The sequence below is a fragment of the Hemiscyllium ocellatum genome, chromosome 9 (assembly GCF_020745735.1).
Source record: "Hemiscyllium ocellatum isolate sHemOce1 chromosome 9, sHemOce1.pat.X.cur, whole genome shotgun sequence".
NCBI lineage: Eukaryota > Metazoa > Chordata > Chondrichthyes > Orectolobiformes > Hemiscylliidae > Hemiscyllium > Hemiscyllium ocellatum.
In genome coordinates this window covers 43,056,384-43,081,412 of record NC_083409.1, presented here as the reverse complement: position 1 = coordinate 43,081,412, position 25,029 = coordinate 43,056,384, and the positions used below count along the sequence as shown (strand labels likewise).

Sequence of the window (25,029 nt, the reverse complement as noted above, 5' to 3'; positions counted from 1 at the left end):
GTTTGGCTGATCAAGGATTTGAACTTGAACAAGCAGCCGAAGAGAACAGTCATCATAGAGTTTCAGATAGATGCGAAAAGCCAAAACTAAGGTTAACTGTGAAGATCACAATGTGCACCAGTTATTACTATTCACTGACAAGTCAGAAATAGCCTTTGACTGTAGTATATAGAACATACTATACTAAATTGAATTAGAGAGCACAGTAGGAAGTTCTTCAGTCCAATATGCCTATGTCAGCTGGTTATAAAAACAATCCATTAATCTCACTTGCCTGTTTATACACATCTAGGATGGGCTAGAGCATGAAATTAATTCACAAAATGGGTCTATTCCAAAATAATTTCAAATGAAAATTTCTAGCACCTTGGAAGCACTATGTCCCAAAATGAAGGAAATCATGTGAACTGGTTTGAAATCTGCCTGGCAACAATCTTGGGTGGCTTGGTTGCCAAAGGAGAAAGGTGGGCCCAAGTTGTTTTATTGGGAAGGAAGTGTGAGATATTCACACCATAAGCAATGACCAGAGCAAATGTACTGACAGTTTATAGACAGTTCGTCTACAATTTCCAGGGAGGTGTTATAAATGTCAGATTTTGTAAACGATATCCTGTGATTCATTTTGAGATGGGCTTTGAGAGAAAAAGTGTCCAGAGAAGGTATTATAAGAATAGTCTGCAGTTTCTTTCCAAAAAGTCAAGAAGAAATAGAAAGAGACCCGAGTGATAGAAACAGCAAGTCTTAATTGTTCACCATGCAGCATGCAGATAGGAGTTCACATTTGGATGGAAAAAAACAAAGTATCAGAATCTATAAGTTAAGTTGGGAAGATTTGGTTAGCTATGGTGACAGGGAGACACCTCTAATTCATACCTCCCCATTCAGAGAGTGGAAGTATCCAGCTGGAAAAGGAGAAAAGGGCTAAGGAGGCTTTGGATTGGCTCCTGGATATCCACCTGACTTGGTAGCATCAGGAAATGCTGAAGGAACTGAATACCATTAAGGCAATGGGCCCTGATGATATTCGAGCAACAGAACTGAAGACTTCTGCTCCAGAACTTGCCATACCCTAGCCAACAGTGGCTTCTACCTGATAATGTGGAAAATTGCCCCACCTGGAAAGGGTAAAGCAGGTTCTAGAGCAGGACTCTTCGGTTCTGTTGCTAGAATGTTGGATTGCATGTGAAGCATCTGGATGGAGATGCCTGATACCCAACCTTGTGTGTGACCTTACAATGCTAACTCATGCCCATAGGAGCATGAACGATTGAGTAGCCGGTAGTACATACCCTGGTGAATGCATTCATCCACTTGTGGCACTGGAGCAAAGTACTGATGCTGCAGCATCACTGAGACACAGTGCCTTTTAAATGCGGCACAGGGGTCAGAACTTGCTGTGCATAAAATTTGGAGTTTGCTTACATATGTAATGAACTGAGAAGAACCTAATCATGAGAAAAGACATGACCCAATACCAAGTGGAAGTTTGTCCTAATTATAGGTCTGACTCCATATCCAGGATCAAAAATACAAGATTCTGCAACCTTCTCTCCAAAATGATGACCATGAAAGTGTTGTTGACTGTTGTTAAAAAGTAAAACATCTAATGTCCTTTAAGGGAAGGAAATCTGTTGTCTTTACCTGGTCCTCACCCCAATAGCAATTGGGCAAGAAATCTTGGCTGCAATTCCATAAAACAATGAATTTCGCAACAAAAACTTAATGATAATTATATTGTGGTATGATAGAAGAACTTACTCAGGTCTTCCCACTCTTTAAGTTTATATTGAATAATCCAGTTTAAACTACAGAACGTAACAACATTTAATTTTCAAAGCTAATAGATATTCTTAGCCTGAAAGCTTGTTAATATGAAAATTGATTTCTCCTTTGTTAAATTTAGCCTCCTCACTGATCCATTTGTAACAGATTACTGGACTAACACAGTGCCAGGGAAAAGTTCAGCTCAGTAGAACCGATCTTGCTCTAGTGTGAGAACGTCTCTCAACCTTGTTGGCGAATAGTTAAGGAAGGACGGAATTTTGGAAGTGTGAGAAAAACATGTACTGACACTTGACCAATACAACTACAATAAGCACAATATTCAGTGCAAGAACTGTACAGTAGAAACACAAGTTCAATTTTTCTTCTTGGAAACATCCTTGCAGCAATTTTGAACTACCCTCTGTATTTTACTGAAAGCACTTGTGTATAAGTAACTACAACAAAGGCACAAGGTATCCATGTCTATCTGCTGATATTACTGCTTCTGACAAGTGTATCACTGCATGTTATTAGCTGAGAGCTATTGAGATTGCTTAATGGTATATGTAAGGAGCCACCTTTGAAGTGGTTAACCCAGATCACTGCAAAGCTAACCACCAAACTTATTTCCAACTCAGGGAGTTTTCACAAGACTCCCTGAAGTGGAATAGTAGCTGCTCGCTCACAACTGCATCAAAACTTGGTTGTGGTCACAGACTGTGTAAATATTAATGAGTTGCATCCCTTTGTGCAGCATGCCATGAGATACCATTCATGGTTAACAAGCAGCTTACTCAATGCAGTTCCGTAAGTTATGTAAATACCCTGATTGTGAAATGTTCGACTGTACAGCATTTTGTCTTGCTGTTGCTTCTGCTGTATACTGTTGTTGATGGTAATATATTCACAATATATGCTCAAGTGAAACTTACGCATTCTGGGGATGAGCCTATTATTTATCAATCTCCTTATTATCAATAGAATGGTGCAGTTGTTGATACTTCAGTGTAACCCCAGGATACAGAACAATGCACCTAGAGCCTCCATGATGTACCACAATCTCACGTCACATATTACTCCTTTGTGCAATTGAGTTAGACCTGTTGAATGGTAGACAACAAGCCTGGAACATCACTAAACCCTAGTGGCCTTGCGAATCATTAACATCCCTAGCCATCATCATCTTCCTACTCCCACATGGATCCGGTGATGTTCAACTCATTGATGCCACCTTGCTATTATCAGAATTGAAATAGTTGGCTCTTTCTTCACAATATCTTCTCCCTGGTTCATGCTAGACCTACGATAACCACACTATTGTCTTAACAATATAAGTATAATGAGGATTATTATGATATATATGTTGAATTATATTCCATTGTTTCAGTACCTTCAATCAATACCCAAGAACCCCATTCCAAGCCATAAAACCATAAGAAATAGGAACTTTACCTTGTCAAGCCCCTTAAGGATTCTACATGTTTCAATGAGAGCACTTCTGATTCTTTTAAACTCCAATGGATGGAATCTGCTTAACCTTTGCTCATGAGACAATCGCTCCATACCAGGGATCATGCAAGTGAGTCTTTTCTGATCTGCCTCCAATGATATCTTTCCTTAAATAAATGGACCAAAACTGCACACAATACTCCAGATGTGGTCTCATCAGCACCTTGTAAAGTTGCAGTAAGACTTCCCCACTCTTACACTCCAACCCCCGCTCCCCCTCCCCCCCACAATAAGGGCCAACATTCCATTCGGCTTCCTGATTACCTGCTGCATCTGTGTGCTAGCTTTCTGTGTTTTGTGCACAAGTACCCCCCTCTCCAAGTTCCTTTGTGTTAGAGCTTTCTGCAGTGTTTCTCCATTTAAATTGCATTCTATTATTTTCTCTCCCAAAATGAACAATTTCATGTTTACTCCATTTGCCAACATTTTACCCACTTATTTAACCTATCAATATCTCTCTGTAAACTGTCTATGTACCTCTCACAACTTGCCTTTCTACTTAATTTTGTGTCCAAGAGAGAACTTTAGCCCTGGATTTCTGAGTGTTGGAATTTGGGTACACTGGCCCTCTTGCTGTACCAGTGCTGGTTCCCCACAGGAATGATCTGTTCAAATTCCTTTTTCCCATTGTCTTCCTGAACCCTTAGCAATGATAGAAAGAGTAACGTGAGTTAAAGGAGTTTGGTTCAGGAAGAAATTTTGGAAATGTAGACAAAGGTTTTCCTGATGTTTCAGTAAAAGACCACAATGAATACATTCGCATGAAGTAAACGTCCTTTTTTTTTAAACAAACATATGCATGTTTCCATTAAATAAAGTGTAAGGACAGAGAGACAAAGATATAACAATGATGATATTTATTAAGTCTTCATATGACAACAGTGGGCAATGCCCAAAGAGTTGGAATTTGTACACAAAGAGAAAGTAGAACAAAATCATGTATCAGAAATTAGAGGAGTTGTTGATCTTATGGAGTATGTCAAATGATGATGAGTTTTTAGTCAAAAGAAACATACACAGAGAAATCAAGTGATGAGACATGAAATGTTATAAACGATTGGTCCAGTTAGTTATGAACAAGAAATTGTAACCCATAAGAAACCATGTCAACAGGCATTCCTACTTTTTAGATTTGATGGTTATTTAGGGACTGTATTGCATCAAGTTTCTGAAAATGCACTTCAGTAAATCTATATGAAACTGTGGGATTAGGTCAAGCCCAATCTAGGTATTCCCTTATCTTTAATTTTATTTTGATCAACCAGGATCATATTTCCTTTTGTGTGCATTTCATAATTTCCTTGGGCTGTGTTTTCTGACCAGGGCAGCTCCATTACATATAAGAACATAGAGGCGAGAGGAGGAGATTTACCATATAACTCCTCCAGTCTGCACTGCCATTGCATAAAATGTTTTATTTATTTTGTTTTTATTATTCATCATTAATCAAAAATATAGCTTACAAAACAGGAAAAAATATAAATATCTGTTGCACAGGCATATATGAAATGCATATTTGTGAAATAAGCAATGATCAGAACATTTTTAAATGTGAGATTTGAATATTTGTAGAGGTAGTGCTTAAAATAGCCACTGTGCTTCAATTTTATTTATTATTGTTGGAATCTTGTTCAAAAATAAAGAAGCAATAAGACTAGCATTCAGTACAGGATATAAGAATTGTAAACCACTTATTGATCAGTTCTAAACTACTAACAAAATGTTAAAATGGAAATCAAGACAATTTTGGTCAGCTAGATGGATGTTTTAGATACTTGGCTGGCTCATTACAACCACCACCAAAAGACTGCAAATGCTTACTTGCCCTTGATTATTGCAAAGTTAAAAATCACACAACACCAGGTTACAGTCCAACAGGTTTATTTGGAAGCACTAGCTTTTGGAGTGCTGCTCCTTCATCAGCTGGTTGTGGAGTATAAGGACTTATACTGCACAGCCACCTGATGAAGGAGCAGCGCTCTTAAAGCTAGTGCTTCCAAATAAACCTGTTGGACTGTAACCTGGTGTTGTGTGATTTTTAACTTTGTACACCCCAGTCCAACACCGGCAGCTCCAAATCTTGATTACTGCAAGTTGCAGGCAGAATTTCCATAGTTCATAGGATTATGATACTTGCTTAGTTATCAACTATAGTGTTTTGCAGTTGCTGCTGTAATTACAAGTAAATGTGGCCTCAATCTGACATCAGTGCTCAACTTGGAACTTTGTAAAGTGGAGTAGAACTCCCTCAAGGAGGTAGTTCATTCCACTCCATCTTGAATTTATGTTGATACTTCCAATTTAAACTGAAGCAACTTCATAATGATGCTCAGCTTGTTCTATGATTAACTGCTAAAGTAAAATCTTGTGAGCAAGCTTTTAGCATCGAATATGTCCGCTTAAAAACTTTTCTGAAGGCATTAATTTGTTCTGTGCTATTTACTATTTAAAGTTCAGTGGAACCATGCTAAAATAAATTATTTCATGTCAGAGAAGTACATCTAAAGTGAAAGATTTACTCCATGCTCTAAAGGTGAAAATCACTGCAAATAGCTGTAGCATGTATCTCAAATGTAATTACCATGTCAAGCTACTGATTTAGGCATGGTTTTCGATTGCGTCAATTTCTGCAATACACACAGATGTGGTTTGAAGGTTTCCACCTGCGTTAGCAGAAATCTCAATATATCCACAAACTTTTTTCTTGAAAATAAAATAATTGCAGCAGCAACAGAGGATTTCCATGATTGACATTGCTACAGATCTCTTAGCTGGTATATTGCTTTATAGTTTGAACAGAATTACTTGTTGCTGGTTGGAAGAAACCTCACTTTCATGTCTGGTTCATGGCAGGACCTCTGAAGGCAAACTTTGACCTTCCATTTTTTAAATACCTGACTGTCTCAAATGATTGTTGTCAATTTTCTATTGTGACTTATTAATGGTCAAATAGACTGTCAGTAAGCTAATAAGTAACGGATAGGAGTTTGATTTCAAGGTCAATTTAATTTGAGATAACTAGACTTCATTCTGTAGCACCTAAGCTTGTGTTTATTTCAGATATACTAGATCTCTTTTCCTTTCCTTGCCAGTTTGTGAATTGAATTAAAGTTTTAGAGTTTGAGAGGCAGTATGGTTTATGTCTAATTTTGTTTTCCTGTTTCCTCTGAGATATTTTTTCTTTGCGAACTACCATCCATAGCTAAAAGTAAAGATCATATCAATATACATCAGAGAAGGAAGCCATTCATCCAATAGTGCTTGTGCTGGCTTTTTGAAAGAGTTATACCTGCAATCCTGCTAAGGTGTGTATCCTGCTTTGGGCATCCAGTGAAGTAATTCTACTATCCTTAATGTCCCATTACTCTGTCCTTAAGTTCAGGTACAATGTGGCATTGGGAGATCATTTTAAGTTGTTTTAGTACATAACAGTACTATACTGCTTCTGTACTCTTTGCTTCAATTTACTTTTATGACCAAGCCTGGGGCAAATTTCTCCAGAAAAAAATGAATAGACATTTAAAATCATGCATGCATTTGCCAGGCTAAAATGTGGGGAAATTTTTCACTGGTGGTTAGCACAAAGCTCTGAGTCATAAATATAAGATAATATCTTATCAATCTCAGAGAGTATAAGAGAAAATATTTTCACGGGTGAGTAGTGAGAATGCGGAATATGTTATCATATGGATTGATCTGCGTTCAGTAACAGATACATTTAAGTGGAAGGTAGATGTGCAAAGGAGGGATACATTCCTCTAGAGCTGAGATGAAGCAATATGGCAGGATGCTTGTGTGGAACACAGACACTGCCATAGATTAACTGGGATGAGTGGCTGTGCTGTTATCTTTTAGGTAATTCAATTTAATATATACACCTTTGTATACAAACATCAAATGTTTGGAAATAACATATCAGTTATTCCAGTCACTCACGCTATACTTCATATTTCACAAGCTCGCAAAAACTGGTTAATTTTGCATGAATTCTGCACTATTGCATTTTTAAAATCTTTTCAAACAAACAAAAAGCTGACTAGAGCTTTATGTATCATCCCAGAAAAGGGGATTCTATGCACTCAAGGTATGTAGTAGGATGTATTACTAGTTCAGGAATCTATGGAAATATTCAACTGCAAAATTGTAAATGTGCAATTTTTAAAAGTAAGCTGAAAAATATCATTTTTTAACATGTTCCTTTCTCATTTTTCATTGTTAATCACATTTAGCTGAAAGGAAACTGAACAATCTGGCAAGTAAACTGTTAATTATCAAAATAAAGTGAAATAATTGAACATGTGCAAATCATTGAGCTGTGTACTCTGGGAAAAACCAAGAATTTAAATTTGCTGTAACTATCTCTTTTTTTTTTTGCCCACACTGGAAATTGTAATACAATGTGCATCACTGTATTAATATTTCCACACTACAACAAAATAAGCCAACATTTAATTATAAAAGAAGAAAATGCTGGAAATACTCAGTGCATCATGTAGCATTTACAGAGAGAGAAACAGAGTTATTGAGCTGCATTTGAAAGCCAAAGTGATGGCTTGATTGGCAATTCAGCCGTGGCTATTTTTGAGAGCCCTGATGCGTTCAGTTCCAATCAGCCCACTGTAACTGCAGTGGGCCAGGATGAGGAACCAGAAGTAAAGGAACTCATGGAGAAGGGTTGAGTGGTGACAGCTCACCAGGGTCAGTCATGCAGTTCCTTACAAGGAGTGGAGAAGGGCCAGTATAGAGGACAAAGGGCTGATCCTTGCCACTGATGGGCCTTCTGCAGTCCACGTGTCATTTTGGCAGAACTGAGATTGAGGCTCCTCAATGGCCTTTAGCCAGCCAGTCTTAAGCCTCATTTGGTGAAAAGACAGGCAAACAGACATGGGGGGGGGGGGGGGGTTGTGCTGCCTTGTTAATAAGAAATGAAATTAAATCGATAGCCTGATGGGAGTTATGCACTAGCAGTAGTCAGGATGTGGGGCAGAAAATAAATCAAGAGATAGAAAGGGCACATTAAAAAGGCACAATAATCATGGGGGATTTTCATGTTTGCAGGTGGACTGGTAAAATCAGATTGGTGGTGGATCCCAAGGAAAGGATTTTGTGGAATGTCTATGACATGGGTTTGTTTTTGAGTAGCTTGTAGTAGAAACCACGAGGGAACATGCGATTCTGGATTTGGTGATGTATAATGAGGCAGACTTGATTAGGGAGCTTAAGGTGAAGGAACCTCGAGGGGGCAGTGCCCATAAGATGATAAAATTCACCCTGCAGGTTGAGAAGGAGAGAAGCTGGAATCAGATGTAACGGTATTACAATTGAGTAAAGGCAACTACAAAGACATGAGGGAGGAGCTGGTCAGAGTTGATTGGAAAGGAAACCTAACAGGGAAGAAAGGAGAGCAGCAATAGTAGCAGTTTGGGGAGGTACTTCAGGAGGCACAACAGAAATTATCCCAAGGAAGAAGAAGCATACTGAGGGGAGTACGACGCAGCTATGGCTGACAAGGGAGGTCAAGCATATAAAAGCAAAAGAAAAAGCATACATTATGCTGAAGATTATGGGAAACTTGAGGATTAGGAAGCCTTTAAAAACCAGGAGAGGACAACTAAAAAACCAATAAGGAGGACAGAAGATGAAATATCAAGGTCAGCTATCTGGTAATGTAAAAGAAGATTAAGAGAGCTTTTTTTTTGATATAGAAGAACTTAAGATTGAGTCAAGAATGAATATCGGATTTCTAGAAACTGAGGATGGAGAAGTAGTAATAGAAACAAAGAATGGCAGAGAAACTGAATTGGTACTTTGTATTAGTATGCATGATGGAAGAAACTAGCTACATTCCAGAACTTCAGGACAATAAAGGAAAGAGGTGCATGTTGTGGCTATCACCAAGAAGGAGGTGCTGGGAAGCTGAAAGGTCCGAAGGTGGATAAGTCACCTGGACCGATGGACTGTATCTAGAGTTCTGAAGGACATAGCTGAGGGGGTGGGTGGTGATCTTTCAGGAAATACTGGCATCAGGGAGGATCCCAGAAAAGTGGAAAAATGTTAATGGTACACCGTTATTTAAGAACGGGGGGAGGCAGATGATGGGAAATTATAGGCCAATTAGCCTGACCTCAACCATTGGTGCAATTTTAGCATCCATTGTTAAGGATGAGATTGCAGAATACTTGCAAGTGCATGATAAAAATGGGGCTGCGTCAGCATGGTTACATTAAGGGGCAATCATGCCTGATATATCTGTTAGAATTCTTTGAAGAGATAACAAGCAAGTTAGACAAAGGACAGCCAGTGGTTGTGAATTATTTGGATTTCCAGAAGGCATTTGACAAGGAGGCATGGGAAGTTGCTAAATAAAGTAAGAGCCCATTATGTTAAGTGGAAGGTACTGGCATGGATAGAGGCAGAAGGCAGAGATAGGGAAAAAAGAGTCTTTTTCAGGATGGCAGCTGGTGGCTAGTGGAGTTTCACAGAGGTCTGTGTTGGGACCAAAACCATTCACAGCACATATTATCGATCTGGACAAAGGAGTTGCAGGCATTGTTGCTAAGTTTGCAGATGACACAAAGATAGGTGGAGGGGTAGGTAGTATTGAGGAAGTGGGGAAGCTGCAGAAGGACTTGGATAAATTGGAGAGTGGGCAAAACAATGGCACTTGGAATACAATGTAGGAAAGTGTGAAGGTATACACTTTGGTAGGGAGAATAGAGGCATAGACAATTCTCTAAATGGGGAAAGGCTTCAGAAATCTGAAGCACAAAGGGACGTGGGAGTCCTAGCCTGTTCAAGTCCTTCTGCAGCCTCCCTGTCTCTACAGCTATCTTGTGGCCTCAGGATGGGAATGTCAACCATCCCTAGCTCTCACTTAATCGAAATTAGTCCAGAAATGATGGGTTCTCCTCCCTGTACCTTTTACAAGGCCTGTTATTCACAGCTGGTTCACAGCCCTCTCTGGTGTTAGGTGGGAGTGAGAGACATTAAATTCTGCCCAATGTTTCAGAATGATGTTCTCACATTCGAACCGGAAAATGTTAGAGAATAATAGTTCATACACAAGTGAAACGGAGGAGTTGGGGAAAAAGAACATATGATAAGGTCTCTAATAAGGTGAAAGGGAAGGAAGATTAATAGGCCGAGTACTTATTGGTTCAAAGCCAAAAGGAATGGCAATGAGACAGGTAAAGGACAAAGGATGTGGCTTGTGAAGGTGTAAATGATGAACCAATACCATCTGAAAGCAAAAATTACAGAAAAAAAAGGTAACATGTAAACTGCAGAGAGAATGCAAGCAAAATAGTTGCAGAGGTCTCAAAGGATATAAATTTCAAACTATAACCTGGAACTCCTTTTCTCTCTCCAGATGCTGAGTATTTCCAAGACTTTCAGTTTTTGTTTCAGACTTTTAGGCTCCACAGTATCTTGTTTCGTTCTTATAGTCACAAGTGTTAAATTCTGCTTTAAAATACCTAATGCTCAATGTTTACAGAAAATAATTTCCTCCAGATAACTTTTGTTATATGCTCTATATTTTTTTAGCCAAAAAGGGCTTTGCATTTTCCCAGGGTTAATAAAAATTCAGTCAATGTGTTGGTTTCCAAACAATATGAATTATCAAGAGCAATACTGGCATTTCATAATTGCACCATCCTTTCTCAATAAACTGACATATTACTTTGGTTAGTCAAGAGCTTCAACCCCACTCAACTGCTGGTTCATCGTCCATTCGTATTACGAGGTAGGAGAGAAGCTGAAAAAGATGCTGCCAGAGCAATAGAGAGATGAAAAAGGAGAGATCGCTTACATCAAACTCACAGCGGTCACCCGCAAAGCTCATGTCGCAGATGCAGTGGAACCTATTGGGTAAGTTCTGGCAGAAGCCTCCATTAAGACAAGGGTCCGATTCACATTCATCAATGTCGACTTCACATCTGCAGAAGGTCCAGATTTATAAAACAATTATTAAAAAAGGTAAAGTACTGGAAATACATGACAGGTCAAAAAGGAGAAAGCATTAGTGTTCCAGGTGAATCACCTAGCATCAATTCCAGGTAAGTGACCTACTTACTGCCTGACCTGATGAGTGCATCTAGCATTTATCTCAATAGTCGCAAGTAAGCATTTCAAACATTTTGGTTTTCGGCTTGCCCTTTGGATTTTGTTCAGACAAAATGAAAACTAACGCAAAATGTGATCTTCAATTGCAGAGTATTTGGCAGCTTAAGCATTCTTAATTAAGTAAATCTTAACTTTACTTAATTAAGATTTCTATAAATTAGCATTGACTGCATAATAGCAGGCATTCAGAAAAATATAGTTGCTTCTTTACGGAATGGATGGTAAAATGTGCTGAAAGATCTAGTTCTGGTTGCTATTTTAATAAATCTCTCGAACCACTGTATTGTAGCTATACTGGGGAGTATTGTGAGTTGGAATCTAAGACTTTTTTTAGGCTGACCATTGCTCAATATGATCTGAATGTCTTAAACTTTATTGCTTGCCAATACTGCTTAACACTTAATTGTATAACAGCATAAGTATCACCTTAAATGTTCATGTTGTTCACATATACCCATTCCAATTTCTGTCACCTTCTCAAAAGTTGACTGAGAAAGATCAGGCCAGATATGAATTATGAAGTTGCTTTTTATATTGCCTTAATGTACAGAGTAAGCTAATATCAGATTCATCTGGGCCTACATAACTTGTGTTCAGGATATAATACAAATAATGGACACATATTGTTTCCCCACAACAGTGGGTCATCCTTTATTAAGGTAAATAAAGGAGTTTGTAATCACCTCTTGCCTTTTAACCGACTGAGTCCAGTGAAAGCTTATTCCTGTGGCACTGCTTTGAAACCCTGACTACCATTGAATGTTTTCGGCTCTACTTTTGACTCCTGGTGTTCACAACCTCAAGGAAGCACTCAAAGGTAGAGAGCTTCTACCAATGAACAGGGTCCTTCCAACAGATTGGGATGTTTATTGATTTTTGAGAGGTCAGCAAGTTTCTTATTGTTAATGGTTCGTTGACAGGCAACTTGAACACCGAGCTTCGGGCTTCCCAGTTGAGGATTCCAATTGAAACTTCTAGCTGAAATTTCTAGCTGTGAGCTGCAAAGCAGGAATGTCTGCTGTGAAGCTCTCACCAAATTACGACAACTGTGTTCCCTATTCAACAGGCCCCTGCTGTGTTCCTTCCCCACCCCTGACCACCCTCCACCAAGGAGGAGACAGTGAGGTCTGTAGATGCTGGAGATCAGAGTGATGAAGGACTCTGACCCGAAACGTTGATTTTCCTGCTCCTTGGATGCTGCCTGACCTGCTGTGCTTTTCCAGCAACACACTCTCCACCAACCCTGTTCTCACTGAGAGGTTGCAACAATTTTCAAATCTCAATGGATTTGCAGTGGGAAAATATTTGGGAATCACTGACTTAGATGTTAGTTTGTTAACAACATTAATTTCAGAATTTTTAACAGAAACATATGAATACAACTTGCTTTAAAGTCCGTCATACACATGTAACAATTTTCCAAATCCTTCTTATTGACAAAGCTGGGACATTGATTTCCCAGAATTGTAACTGTTCTACAGAGGAACTGGCAATGACTGTAGAACCTGACGTTGATTCTAACCTGCATCCTAACGATACTACAAGAACTGCCTTCTCCAAATGCTCAGCATGTAGGTATTGAGAAAGTTATTGCTATCACTTTCTTTAGTTAAAAGGGTCGTGTGGCAACATTCAAGATGTAAGTGAAGGAGAGAAGGAAAAATTGGGATCAAACATATCGTTCTACATTTTTAATTTTAAAAATCTAAAAACTAAGAAAACTATAATTTGCTCTGATAAAACAGCCATTGAATAATTATATTGCATATAGTGAAGTCATGGTTTGTGTATCATCATGTAACTCTTTACTCCTATTTTAATTTTGAACTGAAAAGTTGGCTCTTTCTTCACAATATTCCTTGTTGTGGTTCTGTTCGCCAAGCTGGGAATTTGTGTTGGAGGAAAAAGTGAGGTCTGCAGATGCTGGAGATCAGAGCTGAAAATGTGTCGCTGGAAAAGCGTAGCAGGTCAGGCAGCATCCAAGGAACAGGAGATTCGACGTTCAGGATTCCTGAAGAAGGGCTTATGCCCGAAACGTCGAATCTCCTGTTCCTTGGATGCTGCCTGACCTGCTGCGCTTTTCCAGCAACACATTTTCAGCTGGAAATTTGTGTTGCAGACGTTTCATCCCCTGTCTAGGTGACATCCTCAGTGCTTGGGAGCCTCCTGTGAAGCGCTTCTGTGTTGTTTCCTCCGTCATTTACAGTGGTTTGGAGTCTCCCACACACTGAGGATGTCACCTAGACAGGGGAAGAAACGTCTGCAACACAAATTCCCAGCTTGGCGAACAGAACCACAACAACGAGCACCCGAGCTACAAATCTTCTCACAAACTTTGAACAATATTCCTTGTGAAGTTATTCAGAATAGGTGAAAAATTTACCCTGTACTCATTGACATTCAACATATGGAACACTATGCATTCATAAAAAAGCTGCTGAGATCTTACATGCTTTGTGTATCTCTAGAAGACAGTGATCGCCTTTGAATTGTGATTTTATCAATTTTTTTTGCATGTATTTGTATCTAATACTGCTAGTTGTTTGAGTGGCTGTGCAGATGAACCATGACCAAGCTACTTCCTGGATTAAACTTAGTTGCTCAGAGTTGAGTGTAATAAGAGCAGCTTGGAATCTTAATCTCTGAATATTATTTCTGCCCTTCTCTGGTCTGCTTTTCAGGAAGTGATTTAGTTCTACATATCACTTTCCCAATAGTGCTGACTGGCCCCACAATATTTGTGAGCACTTCCGACTTGTTTTTCACTTACTTGTTTCCAGTAAATCCGATCGGACAGATGCACCTTGTAGTCTTCCCATTAGTGCAATTTCCCCCATTATAGCAAGTCCAATTTTTCTTTTCCTCAGTGCAGAATGTAGCAGATAATCTAGGATATCTATGACACAAAACATGAATGAATGACCATTTTAATTACCAATTATGATTTTATATTAATTTTTTCTCTTTATTATTTAACACGATGAAGGTGTCGCTGACTAGGCAGCATTTATTGCCCATCCCTAGTTGCCCAGAGGGCAGTTAAGAGTCAACCACATTGCTGTGTGTCTGGAGTCACATGTAGGCCAGACCAGGTAAGGATGGCAGTCCTTCCCGAAAAGACATTAGTGAACCAATGGGTTTTTCCTGACAATTGGCAGTGGATTCACAGTCATCATTGGATTCTTAATTCCAGATATTCATTGAATTGAAATTCCACCATCTGCCATAATGGGATTCAAACCCGGGTACCCAGAACGTTACCTGGGTCTCTGGATTATCAGTCCAATGATAATATCATTAGGCCATTGCCTTCCCATACTATATTTGTCCAACTATATCTGTTCAGTTACATATATAAATATGTTTATTGCCTATATTTTTGTTTAAAAAAGTGAGGGATATTGGTAGTGGAGAATTCAATAGATTCCCTATCTTTGTGGTAGTAAGCAAAACTACAAGTAAAATATGCACAGTGGGCAATGTCTCATTAGTGACCATGTAATACTTCCATGTGAGGGGAAGATGCACCATCTTTGTATTTGATTTGTGCCACTTGAACAATACATGGCTGTAATTTTTATGATAGTCGTAACTATTCAAATTTCATGCATGGCAATTCATCCATTCCTTATTTCCATTTTTCTGATCCAAGTTCGACAAATCACCAATATTGGTGTGGGCACCACTGCCAGTGTCATATAGTCTTTGCGATAGCCCACCTAACATATACCACAAAGACTAGTCTCTTGTTGAGACAGATATCCTGAAGTTTATTAAGTTTTAACTATGTACACTGTTATGATATCTCAGACTTACATACAATCTAGATTCTTTATTTACTTAAGTTACTGTTACATTATATATGTAGCTGATCAACTGGCTGACAGCTTAACTGACTACCCTCAGAGTATGCTGGGGGCCTTTTGTATTAAGATATCAAATGCTGTGTGACATCTAGCTGCCTGAAAGTTATAGTCTTTCTGAGATTAGTACAATAATGACTTCCTCACTTCTGCTGCAGTGATGAATAAATTTGCTCAACTTGCAAACTTCCAGTAAGTTGTTCAACTTCAGGCACTACTGCTGCAATCTCCATTTCTTGTGCTCTGAGAAATTATTTTTTTCATTTTGGATTTTTGCCTTCAGTTCACTTGAAAAAGACTTAACTTCAAAGGACATATAGCAAAGGTATAGAACATTTTCTATACTTTGCATGCAGTTTCAACATTGACTATTCCCCAAAAGATTCCTCATGGGTATGTGCCACTGTGCCACCCAATATCAAGATATGCATACTTTAATAAAAGCATAACATTATTTTCTTCAACCAGATTATGCATCTAAAATATTTAGTTGATTCTACCTTAAGAATTTTTTTCTGAACATTATTTTGCAGACTTTATTGAAAGAGTTGATCAGTCACACAGTTTGAATGAGAATTACTGAAGGTAATTCTAAATCACATACAATTTAAACTGAAGCATTAGAACTAAATCTTAAAAATTAGTTAAAACAGATCATAACTTAAATGGACATTGCAGGGGAGTTTATTATTGGAAATCTTTTTGATGATGTCCTTTATAAATTCAGATGGACAATAGAGATGGGGAAAGTTTATGGCACTGAGGAGGCCATTCAACTCAATCTATCTATTGCATATGAAAACAGTGCAATAGAAATATCCAGCCAAGTTCCACTTTCCAACTCCTGGTTAACAGTTCTGTCAGTTACAGTTAACTACACATCAAGCAGTTTTGAAATGCGATGAGAATTTCTGCTTCTACCCATTTTGCAGCCATTGAGCTGGCCCCAACATTCTCTGGGTGAAAACGTGTTCCCCTCAACTCACCTCTAATGCTTCTGTTAATTATTTAAATCTTTTTCTCCTATTGTTAACCTCTTTGTTAATGGATGGAGGCATTTTCTATGCACTCTATCTGGCCTCATTTTTGATATACCTCAACTAAATGTTCATTTAGCTGCCTCTATCCAAGGAAAGCTAACATATTTAATCTGTGTTCAGAGGCAATGTTCCGTTTCTTGAGACATCCTTGTGAATCTTCAGGGTATCCTTTCCAGTGAAAGCATATCAATCCTGTGAGGGAAACAGAAGAATTCGGAGCAGGCCATTCACCCCTCCCCGAGCCTGCTCCAACAAGATTTTTTAAAAGTTTATGTTTCAAATTCCATGTTCCAATCTACCCCGACACCATTTGATTCTCTTGCCAAACAAAATCTACCTCCCTTCACGATAAAAGACCCTGCCTATTAAATTATTCTGTCTGTACCAACTTCTAAGGCAGAGGATCCAAAAGTTGTCAAGCCCACTGAGACAAAAAAAATTCTCCTCACCCCTGACCTAAAAGGGTGACTCTTACATTTAATCTTTGGTAAGGATTCACCTCTAAGAGAAAATATCTTTTTCATATGCGGCTTGTCAAGACCATTCAGGATTCTTATACACTTTGTGGTTGTGGGTATGTTCCCAGCTCAGCAAACATACCCACAACCATGACAACTGACACCCGAGCTACAAATCTTCACACAAATCTTATATACTTCAATCACGTCACCCTTAACTCTTCCAAACTCCAGTGGGAAAAAAAACTCAGTCTGTCCAACCTTTGACAACCCACTCATTCTAGGTATCATCTATTTAAGTTCTTCTGAACTGTCTCCAATGTATTTATATCCTTCCTTAAATAAGGAAATCAAAATTGCACTCATTATTCTAAATGTGCCCTTGCCAATACCTTGTATAACTGAAGCATAACATCCTTAATTCTATGTTCCATTCCTCTCATAATAAGGATAGCATTCCTTTAGTCTTTTTGCTTATTTGCTGTGCCTACATACTAACCTGGTGACTCAAATTAGAAAGCTAATCTCTCTGCACTTTTAGCATTCATTCTCTGTTTAATTAATTAATACTCTCCTTTTTTTTATTCTTCTTGCCAAAGTGAATAACTGAACATTTTTCCACATTATACTCCATCTGCCAGTGTTTACTTACTTAATCAAACTATTTATATATATCTGCCACCTCCTGATTTTGTCTTCATAACATACTTTCTTAGCTATGTTCATGTCACCTGAAAATTGACCAACCATGGCTTCGGTCCCCTCAGCTAAATCATAAGTTGTAAAATCCTGAGCTCCACTCATCTGTTCCTGTCAATCAGAAAAAGATCTATATTTGCACACTCTTGTTTTCTGCCAGAGATCCAACTGATAACCTTTAATGTGGCACCTTGTCAAATGCCTTTTGGAAATTGAGAGTATAGTACGTTTATAGGCTCCCCTTGATCTACAGCACATGCAAACAAATTCAAAGTTACCTGAATGACAAAGAAGATAGAAATTAAGTTAAAGGAGGCAAGGTGTGCTATGACAGATGTCAGATAGTAAATAGAATTGAGAATCAAGTTGAACACAGAATATTCAGAAGGGAGGTGAGAAAGAAAATAAGAGAAACTTACTAAAAGAGATTACGAGAAAAAGACTGGCAACTAACATACAAGGAAATTTCAAAATCTTCAATAAGCACACCAATGGCAAAAGGGTGGTAAAAGGAGTAGAGGTGATTAGGGATCAAAAGACCATAAGACATAGGTGCAGAAATTAGGCCATTCAGCCCATCGTATATGCATCCAATCATGTCTGATAAGTTTCTCAACCCCATTCTCCCACTTTCTCCCCCAACCCATAATCCCCTTGATATCCAAGAACCTATCTATCTCAATCTTAAATATACTCAACGACCTGGCCTCCACAGCTTTCTGTGGCAGTGAATTCCTTAGATTAACCACTCTCTGGCTGAAAAGGGTGTTTAACACATGGAGGTGAGAGGCATGGCTGAGGTGTTAACTGAAGGTTAACATCAGTTTTTATGAGGCAGATGCTACCGAGGTCATAGTGACAAAGGATGAAACTCAGTTGTTGGAAGGGTTTAAAATTGATAAGGAGGAGATATTGGATAACCTATCAGTGCTTAAAGGTGATAAAGAACCACGGCCAGATGAAATGCATTCAAGTGATATTGAAGGAAGTGAGAGTGGACTGCGGAGGTACTGGTAATTATCTTTCAATCTTCCTTGGACTCTGAATGCGTGTCAGGGGACTGGAAAATTGAGCATTATGCCTTTGCTCAAACATAATGGTTGAAAAGATAGGCCTGACAATTATAGATCACTCAGATTAACTTTGAGGATCAATTATTCCAGATTAAATTAATAACATTATAGAAAAATATGTGTTAATTCAGAAGAATCAGTATGGATTTGTTAAAGAAAATTGTATCAAACTAATCTCCTGACGTTTTTCAAAGAAGTATCAGAGATGGCTGATGAGGGCAAGGCTGTTGGTACGATGTACTTTGACTTCCAAATTGTATTCCATATGTTACCACACAATAGGTTTGTGAGCTATATGGGCACAGATTATAGAATACAAGGAAGAGTAGCAATGTGAATGCAAAATTAGCTGAGCTTCAGAAAACAGAGTACAAAACATAACTGAAGAAGGCTCACAGTACCCAAAACTTTAACTCTCCTTTCTCTTTGCAGATCTGCCAGACCTGCTGAGTTTGTCCAGCAATTTATGCTTTTGCTTCTGATTTCCAGCATTTATACTTTTTTGAGTTTTTTTGTTTCGGTAACAGAGAGTAATGGTTAGTGTTCCTTTTTGGGATGGAGGGAGAGTAGAATTCCCACAGGTCAGTATTGGGACCCTTGTTTTCTCTCTCTCTCTCTCTCTCTATTATATATATATATATGTTACGTACACAAATTATGTAAATCTTAGTGCGCAGGGGACAATTTCAACATTTGCAGATAACACATAAAATGTGGGAAGATTATAAAGCGTTAGAAGGACAGTTAAAAATATTAAAAGAATATTTACATAATTAGACTGGCCAGATAATTGGTAGGTGAGGTTCATTACAGAGAAGTGTGAGGTGATATATTTTAGTACAAATCATAAGGAGACAAACTTAAAATGAAGGGTACTTTTCTGAAAGGTGTGCAGGAGCAGAGAGACATGGATTTACATGTGCATAAGTCATTAAAAATAGAAGGGGATGGATGGGGAGAGTTGTTAGTAAAGCATCAAATATTCTAGATTTCATAAATAAGGGTTTAGCGTATGCAACATCAAGGAAATCACGTTGAACTTATGTAAGACATTCAATATTGTGTACTGTTATGGATCCAAGAAGGATCCGCTGGCATGATAGGGAATGTTAGGGCTCCTGAGCCCGTATGCTCCTTCTTTTTCTTTCTCATTCTTTTCTTTCACCTTTTGATGTTCTGGGAAAGCCAGAGCAACATCAGAGGGTCATTGGCAGCAGTGGTGACGAGATCGAGGACTCTTGGCTTCAGTAGGCCCCGAGGAGAAAGTGAGGACTGGAGATCAGAGTCGAGAGTGTGGTGCTGGAAAAGTACAGCAGGTCAGGCAGCATCCGAGGAGCAGGAGAATCAACGTTTCAGGCATAAGTCCCTCATCAGGAAGGGCTTATGCCCGAAATGTTGATTTTTCTGCTCCTCGGATGCTGCCTGACCTGCTGTGCTTTTCTAGCACCACACTCTCAACTTCAGTAGGCCCTGAGCCTGGACTCGGGAAGTCAGTGGACCATTGGCTGTGGTGTAACTTGGTGCTTGGAGCGGGGCTGCGCTTGGCCCACAGCGTAGCATAGGTGGATCTCAGAGGTGAGGTCCCTGCACGGTCTGGAGGCGAGGTCCTGTGCAGGCTGATGCTGAGGCCCAGTGCGGTCCACTTGAAGGACTGTAATGCTGAACTTTTTTTATTTCTCTATTTTTAAAATTTGTTCCTAACATCCTGTACCTGGGTACCTTCGTACCTAATATCAACTTCGTAAACTTTTCACTGCACTCGTGTGAGTACATGTGACAATAAAGCTAATTCCAATTCTAATTTAGGAAGGACGTGAATGCATTAGAGAGACACTGCAGGATAGGTTTACAAGAATGGGAGGAGACACTTTAGTTATGAAGATACATTAGAGGAGTTGTGATTGTTTTCTCTGAGGAGGTAAAGGTTGAGGGGAGATTTTATAGAAGTTTTCAAAATCATGAGGCATCTGAACAGAGGAGATAGTAAACTCTATTTCTGTTCATAAAAGATGAAGAATCACAGGGCACAGTTTAAAAGTGTTTTGCAAAAGAAGCAAATGCGAAGTGAGAAGGAGCTTTTTTCACACACCAAATGGTCTGGGTTTGGAATCCGCTGCCTTACAGTGTGGTGGAGGCAGGTTCAACTAAGTCATCAAGAGAATATTGGATGATTAAGGAAATAGAAACAATGTACAATGTTATTGGGAAAAGATAGGAGCGTGGCATCAAGTCAAAATGCTCAAAGAGCTGAATGGACTCTATCTGCACGATAACAATTATGTGATAAGTTGCTACACAACAGGCTATAATACAGGATAAAGGTTCACAGATGTTGGGGAAATAGAATGGATGGAAGATTGTTTAATGGACCACAAGCAGAGATTATAAGTAAATCGTTACTTTCAAACTGGCAGGTGGTATTAATTCTTTTGCCAAAAGGATCAGTTCTGGAGCCTCAGCCACTTGCATTCTGCACTAATGATGTGGGTAAAGAGGTTAAGAATAATCTGTCCAGGTTTGCTGCTGACACAAAGTCAGATAGGGATGTAAACTATGAGGAAGGTACAAAGAGGATGATAGAGGTTCGAGGAGTGAACTAGAATGTGGGAAAGTGTGAAGTTTGGTAATACGAATGATAGTAGGATATCTTTTACTGGCTTACAAATTTGGATGTTCATAGAGATTTGAGTATACTTATACAAGGAGCACTTATACAAGGGCAGCACGGTGGCACAGTGGTTAGCACTGCTGCCTCACAACACCAGAGACCTGGGTTCAATTCCTGCCTCAGGTGACTCTCTGTGGGGAGTTGCGCATTGTCCCTGTGTCTGCGTGGGTTTCCTCTGGTGCTCTGGTTTCCTCCCACAATCCAAAAATGTGCAGGTTAGGTGAATTGGCCATGCTAAATTGCCCACGGTATTAGGTGAAGGGGTAAATGTAGGGGAATGGGTCTGAGTGGTTGTGCATTGGTGTGGACTTGTTGGGCCAAAGGGCCTGTTTCCACACTGTAAGTAATCTAAAGAAGTTTGCATATTGGTATGGCAGGCAATTAGGAAAGCAAAAGGGAAGTTGCCTTTACTGCCAGGGAATAAGAGATTGGCTACAGTTGTACAGGACTTCGGTGAGATCATACTTGGAATTGTTTTGGTCTCTCTACTCATTGGTCAGATACAATTTCTTTGCAGGGAGTTTAAGCAGAGGTTCCCTAGATTAGTTCTTGGGATGAAGGAGTTGACTTAAAACGAGAGGCTGAGGAGATTGGGCTGATACCACCTGGAATTTAGAAGAATAAGAGGTAATCCCATTTAAGCATGCAAAATTCTGAAGGAGGCTGACAGAGCAGACATTGAGAATTTATTTTCCCTGACTGGGGAGTCTAAAACATAAGAAATCAATCAATTAGGATTGAGATGAGGGGCAACTTGTTCACTTGAAAAGTTATCACTTTTGAAATTCTCTACCCAGAGGATTATGAACACTCCATCAAGGAAAGGACGAAAGGAAAAGGAGCCATTTGGGGAAGTCAGAAATTGCATTGTTGGGTCAAGTGGAACAAAAGTATTCCTTCAGACCTCAGAAAGAAAGCCAGTTCCCTTTCGCCATTCTTCCTCTCTTCAGCTTCTCCTGAAATCTTCCAATTTCCACTTAACAACTCACAAGTTAAACGCTGCCTGATCTTCCCTTACGGGCTGACACGCTGTACCCTCTTCAACCCTGCTCAGGGCAGGAATGTGACTGATAGCCTTAAATGTGAAGTTAAAATCACTGTCGCTTCCTATTGTCTAGATTAGCAAGGCATTAACTCACTGGAATGATTTAATGGAAGCCTGTTTTGTACTCAAATCCATTGTACGCTATACTCAAATGTTGAAAAGGGTAGATTTATTTCTATAAATATTATTGTGCTTTCTAAATGGCTTCACAGTATTTCTACATATGGGGAAAAGCAAAACTAGAGACTATCTGTATCAAGTGGTCACCAAGAAACTAAAGGGAAATTCAAGAGAAATCTAAATGTCTAGAGAGCAGTGGGAATGTGAAACTTGCTAACACAGCAAGTGGTTTAAGCCATGACTATTGGATGTTTTTAGATAAATTTGGAACAACATAGGTTGGAGGAGGTGAATGACTGTGTTGGAGTTGCCCATGAATGAAGAGAACTATTTGAAGCAGCAATTCCAGTCAGAATCGCAGCCTTCGTACTCATGGCAACCGATCAGATAATGAAGTGTCTCTAAAGAAATCATCATGAGAAAAAGAAAGCTTGTTATTTAGTAAAGTGTAGAAGGAAAAGTCTGATCCCATAACCAATGGGTTTTCTTTAAGTAACTGTCATTACATATTATATATGTAGGTATATACTGAAATTATAAGTGCAAATAACAAACAAACAAACATTAAGGAATTTAGTTGAATTCCTTTCGACAAATAGCTGTAAGTAGTAGAAAGAAACCTCCATCCCATCAACAGGGGGGATTGAGGACAAATAGTGTAAACACCAAGAACTAAATGACATATAATGAAGAGTATAAACAGAAAATCTCGTGAAGGGACACCAGAAAACAGATAGTGTTGTAAGGGGGCAATTGCAAAACATGATTCGGTCGTTATGACCTTGTGAAAATAAATAATTGCAGGTTCACAAGGTAACAAACAGTACTCCCTCAGTATGATGCAGCTGGTAAATGTCGAGGGAGGGGCATAACGGTCAGAGTGGAGGTGGCAAGCGGTGGTGTTAATGCTGCATGCAGCAATTGTAAAACGTAATATATAAATATCCTGTAATTCATTGGGAGAGATGGAGTGTCTTAGAGTCTGTCTCCAGTCACCTCTTCCAAGTTGCGAGGTAAGAGGTTCAATATAAAGATTAATTTGTGCCGCTGAACACGGGGCTCAAAACTCCTCTTTAAAATTCTCTCCAAAAGGCTGATTGGGCCAAGTGCCCTGTTGCTGCATAATATATCAGGAGGCAATTAGTACTAGCTGGATTGCTTTTTAAGACAGCAGAGAATCGCTAGTTAGAGTTCCTCACTTTGTGTTACATAAGTCGATGATTCTAGCAGGTATGACTGGAAATATTTGGGTTTAGATGAAATAAATCTAGTTTTTAACTGTTTTTCATCACCCAGTTACATTTCAATGGGAGACTAGTGCAACCTTCACCTTGTTTTTTTTCCCATCTCCGAGAGGGGCGGCATGGTGACTCAGTGGTTAGCACTGTTGCCTCACAGCACCTGGATCCCAGGTTTGATTCCAGCCTCCGGAGACTGTCTGTGTGGAGTTTGCACATTCTCCCCGTGTCTGCGTGGGGTTTCCTCTGGGTGCTCCAGTTTCCTCCCACAATCCAAAGATGTACAGGTTAAGGTGAATTGGCCATGCTAAATTGCCCACAGCATTAGGTGCATTAGTCAGAAGGAAATGGGTTTGGATGGGTTTCTCTTCAGAGGGTCAGTGTGGACTGGTTGGGCCGAAGGGTCTGTTTCCACACTGTAGGGAATCTAATCGAGTCAAAACCATTATTAGCCTTGGACTACGATAACTCAGGATTACAAAGAGGAAGGAACATGGATTTCATGTGATGGTTTGGCTATTGTCAGATTGTTTGCATAAGAGTCAGTATTGGAAAAGCCTGAATTGTAATACAATACAAATATTACTGAAATATCAGAATCAAAACAACGAGAGGTCTAATCAGCTCCAAAGAAGTATGAAGAATTCTGGAAGTGTTCTTTAAGAATGGTATTCCAGAAACATTATATTTTTAATTTCCTAGTCATGTTAACCATGGTTTATATGAATCAAATGGGAGCTAATGACGAGATGTAGTCTTCTGAAATAGGTCATATGTGTGTATCAAGGAAGATTTGTTTAAGGTTTCTTTCACTTAACTAGTCAAATCTGTCACAGTTTCATAGCAGCATTTAAGATTATTTAATAATCTATGAGCCCATGAATTGACCCAGCTAAAGAACTAGAGCCCAAATAGTAATGAGCAGATTTTTAAAATATGTCTTCCGCCTAACTGACTATTTTGTAAAACTCAAACTGAGTTTCTGTAATAAAAAGATAAAACTGGTGCCAAGAACATGATGAACTTGGTTTATATGATTTCCAACAACGTTTGCATTCAATTGGGAGTAGATATCAGCACAAAGATCTTTCAGTACTTGTCTGATCAGGCAATCCATTGTTCATATGGCCCAGTTCCAACAGCAACCTGCTTGGTCAGGAGGGGGATTTGCAGTAACATGACAATACAATTTGCAGCACTTAAATGTTTCGAGAACATAGGGTGGAGCAGGAAGAAATGGGATGAAGGTTTGTGGAGTGAGAAAAGGTGTGCATGAGGGTGTCTGCCCTTTCTAAAAAATTTACATCAACTCAGGGTTGGGTTCAGAAACTTGTAAAGCTAGTTTGATGCTCAGCCAAAACTCAACTGTTTATATCCTATTTGTACCAATAAATGGGAATGTGAAAATCTTGTAGGAAAATCAGGTCA

The 25,029-nt window shown here is 39.1% G+C and overlaps 1 protein-coding gene across 1 annotated transcript in view; it reads right to left on the bottom strand.

Moving 5' to 3' along the window:
* Positions 1-25,029, bottom strand: part of crb1 (crumbs cell polarity complex component 1) — a 163,657-nt gene that overhangs the window by 17,080 nt on the left and 121,548 nt on the right. The window contains exons 11-12 of the mRNA XM_060829555.1: positions 14,168-14,293; positions 11,084-11,210 (exon numbers count right to left, since the gene is read on the bottom strand). Of these exons, the coding sequence (XP_060685538.1) occupies positions 11,084-11,210; positions 14,168-14,293 (253 nt within the window). The remainder of the gene's footprint in view (positions 1-11,083; positions 11,211-14,167; positions 14,294-25,029) is intronic.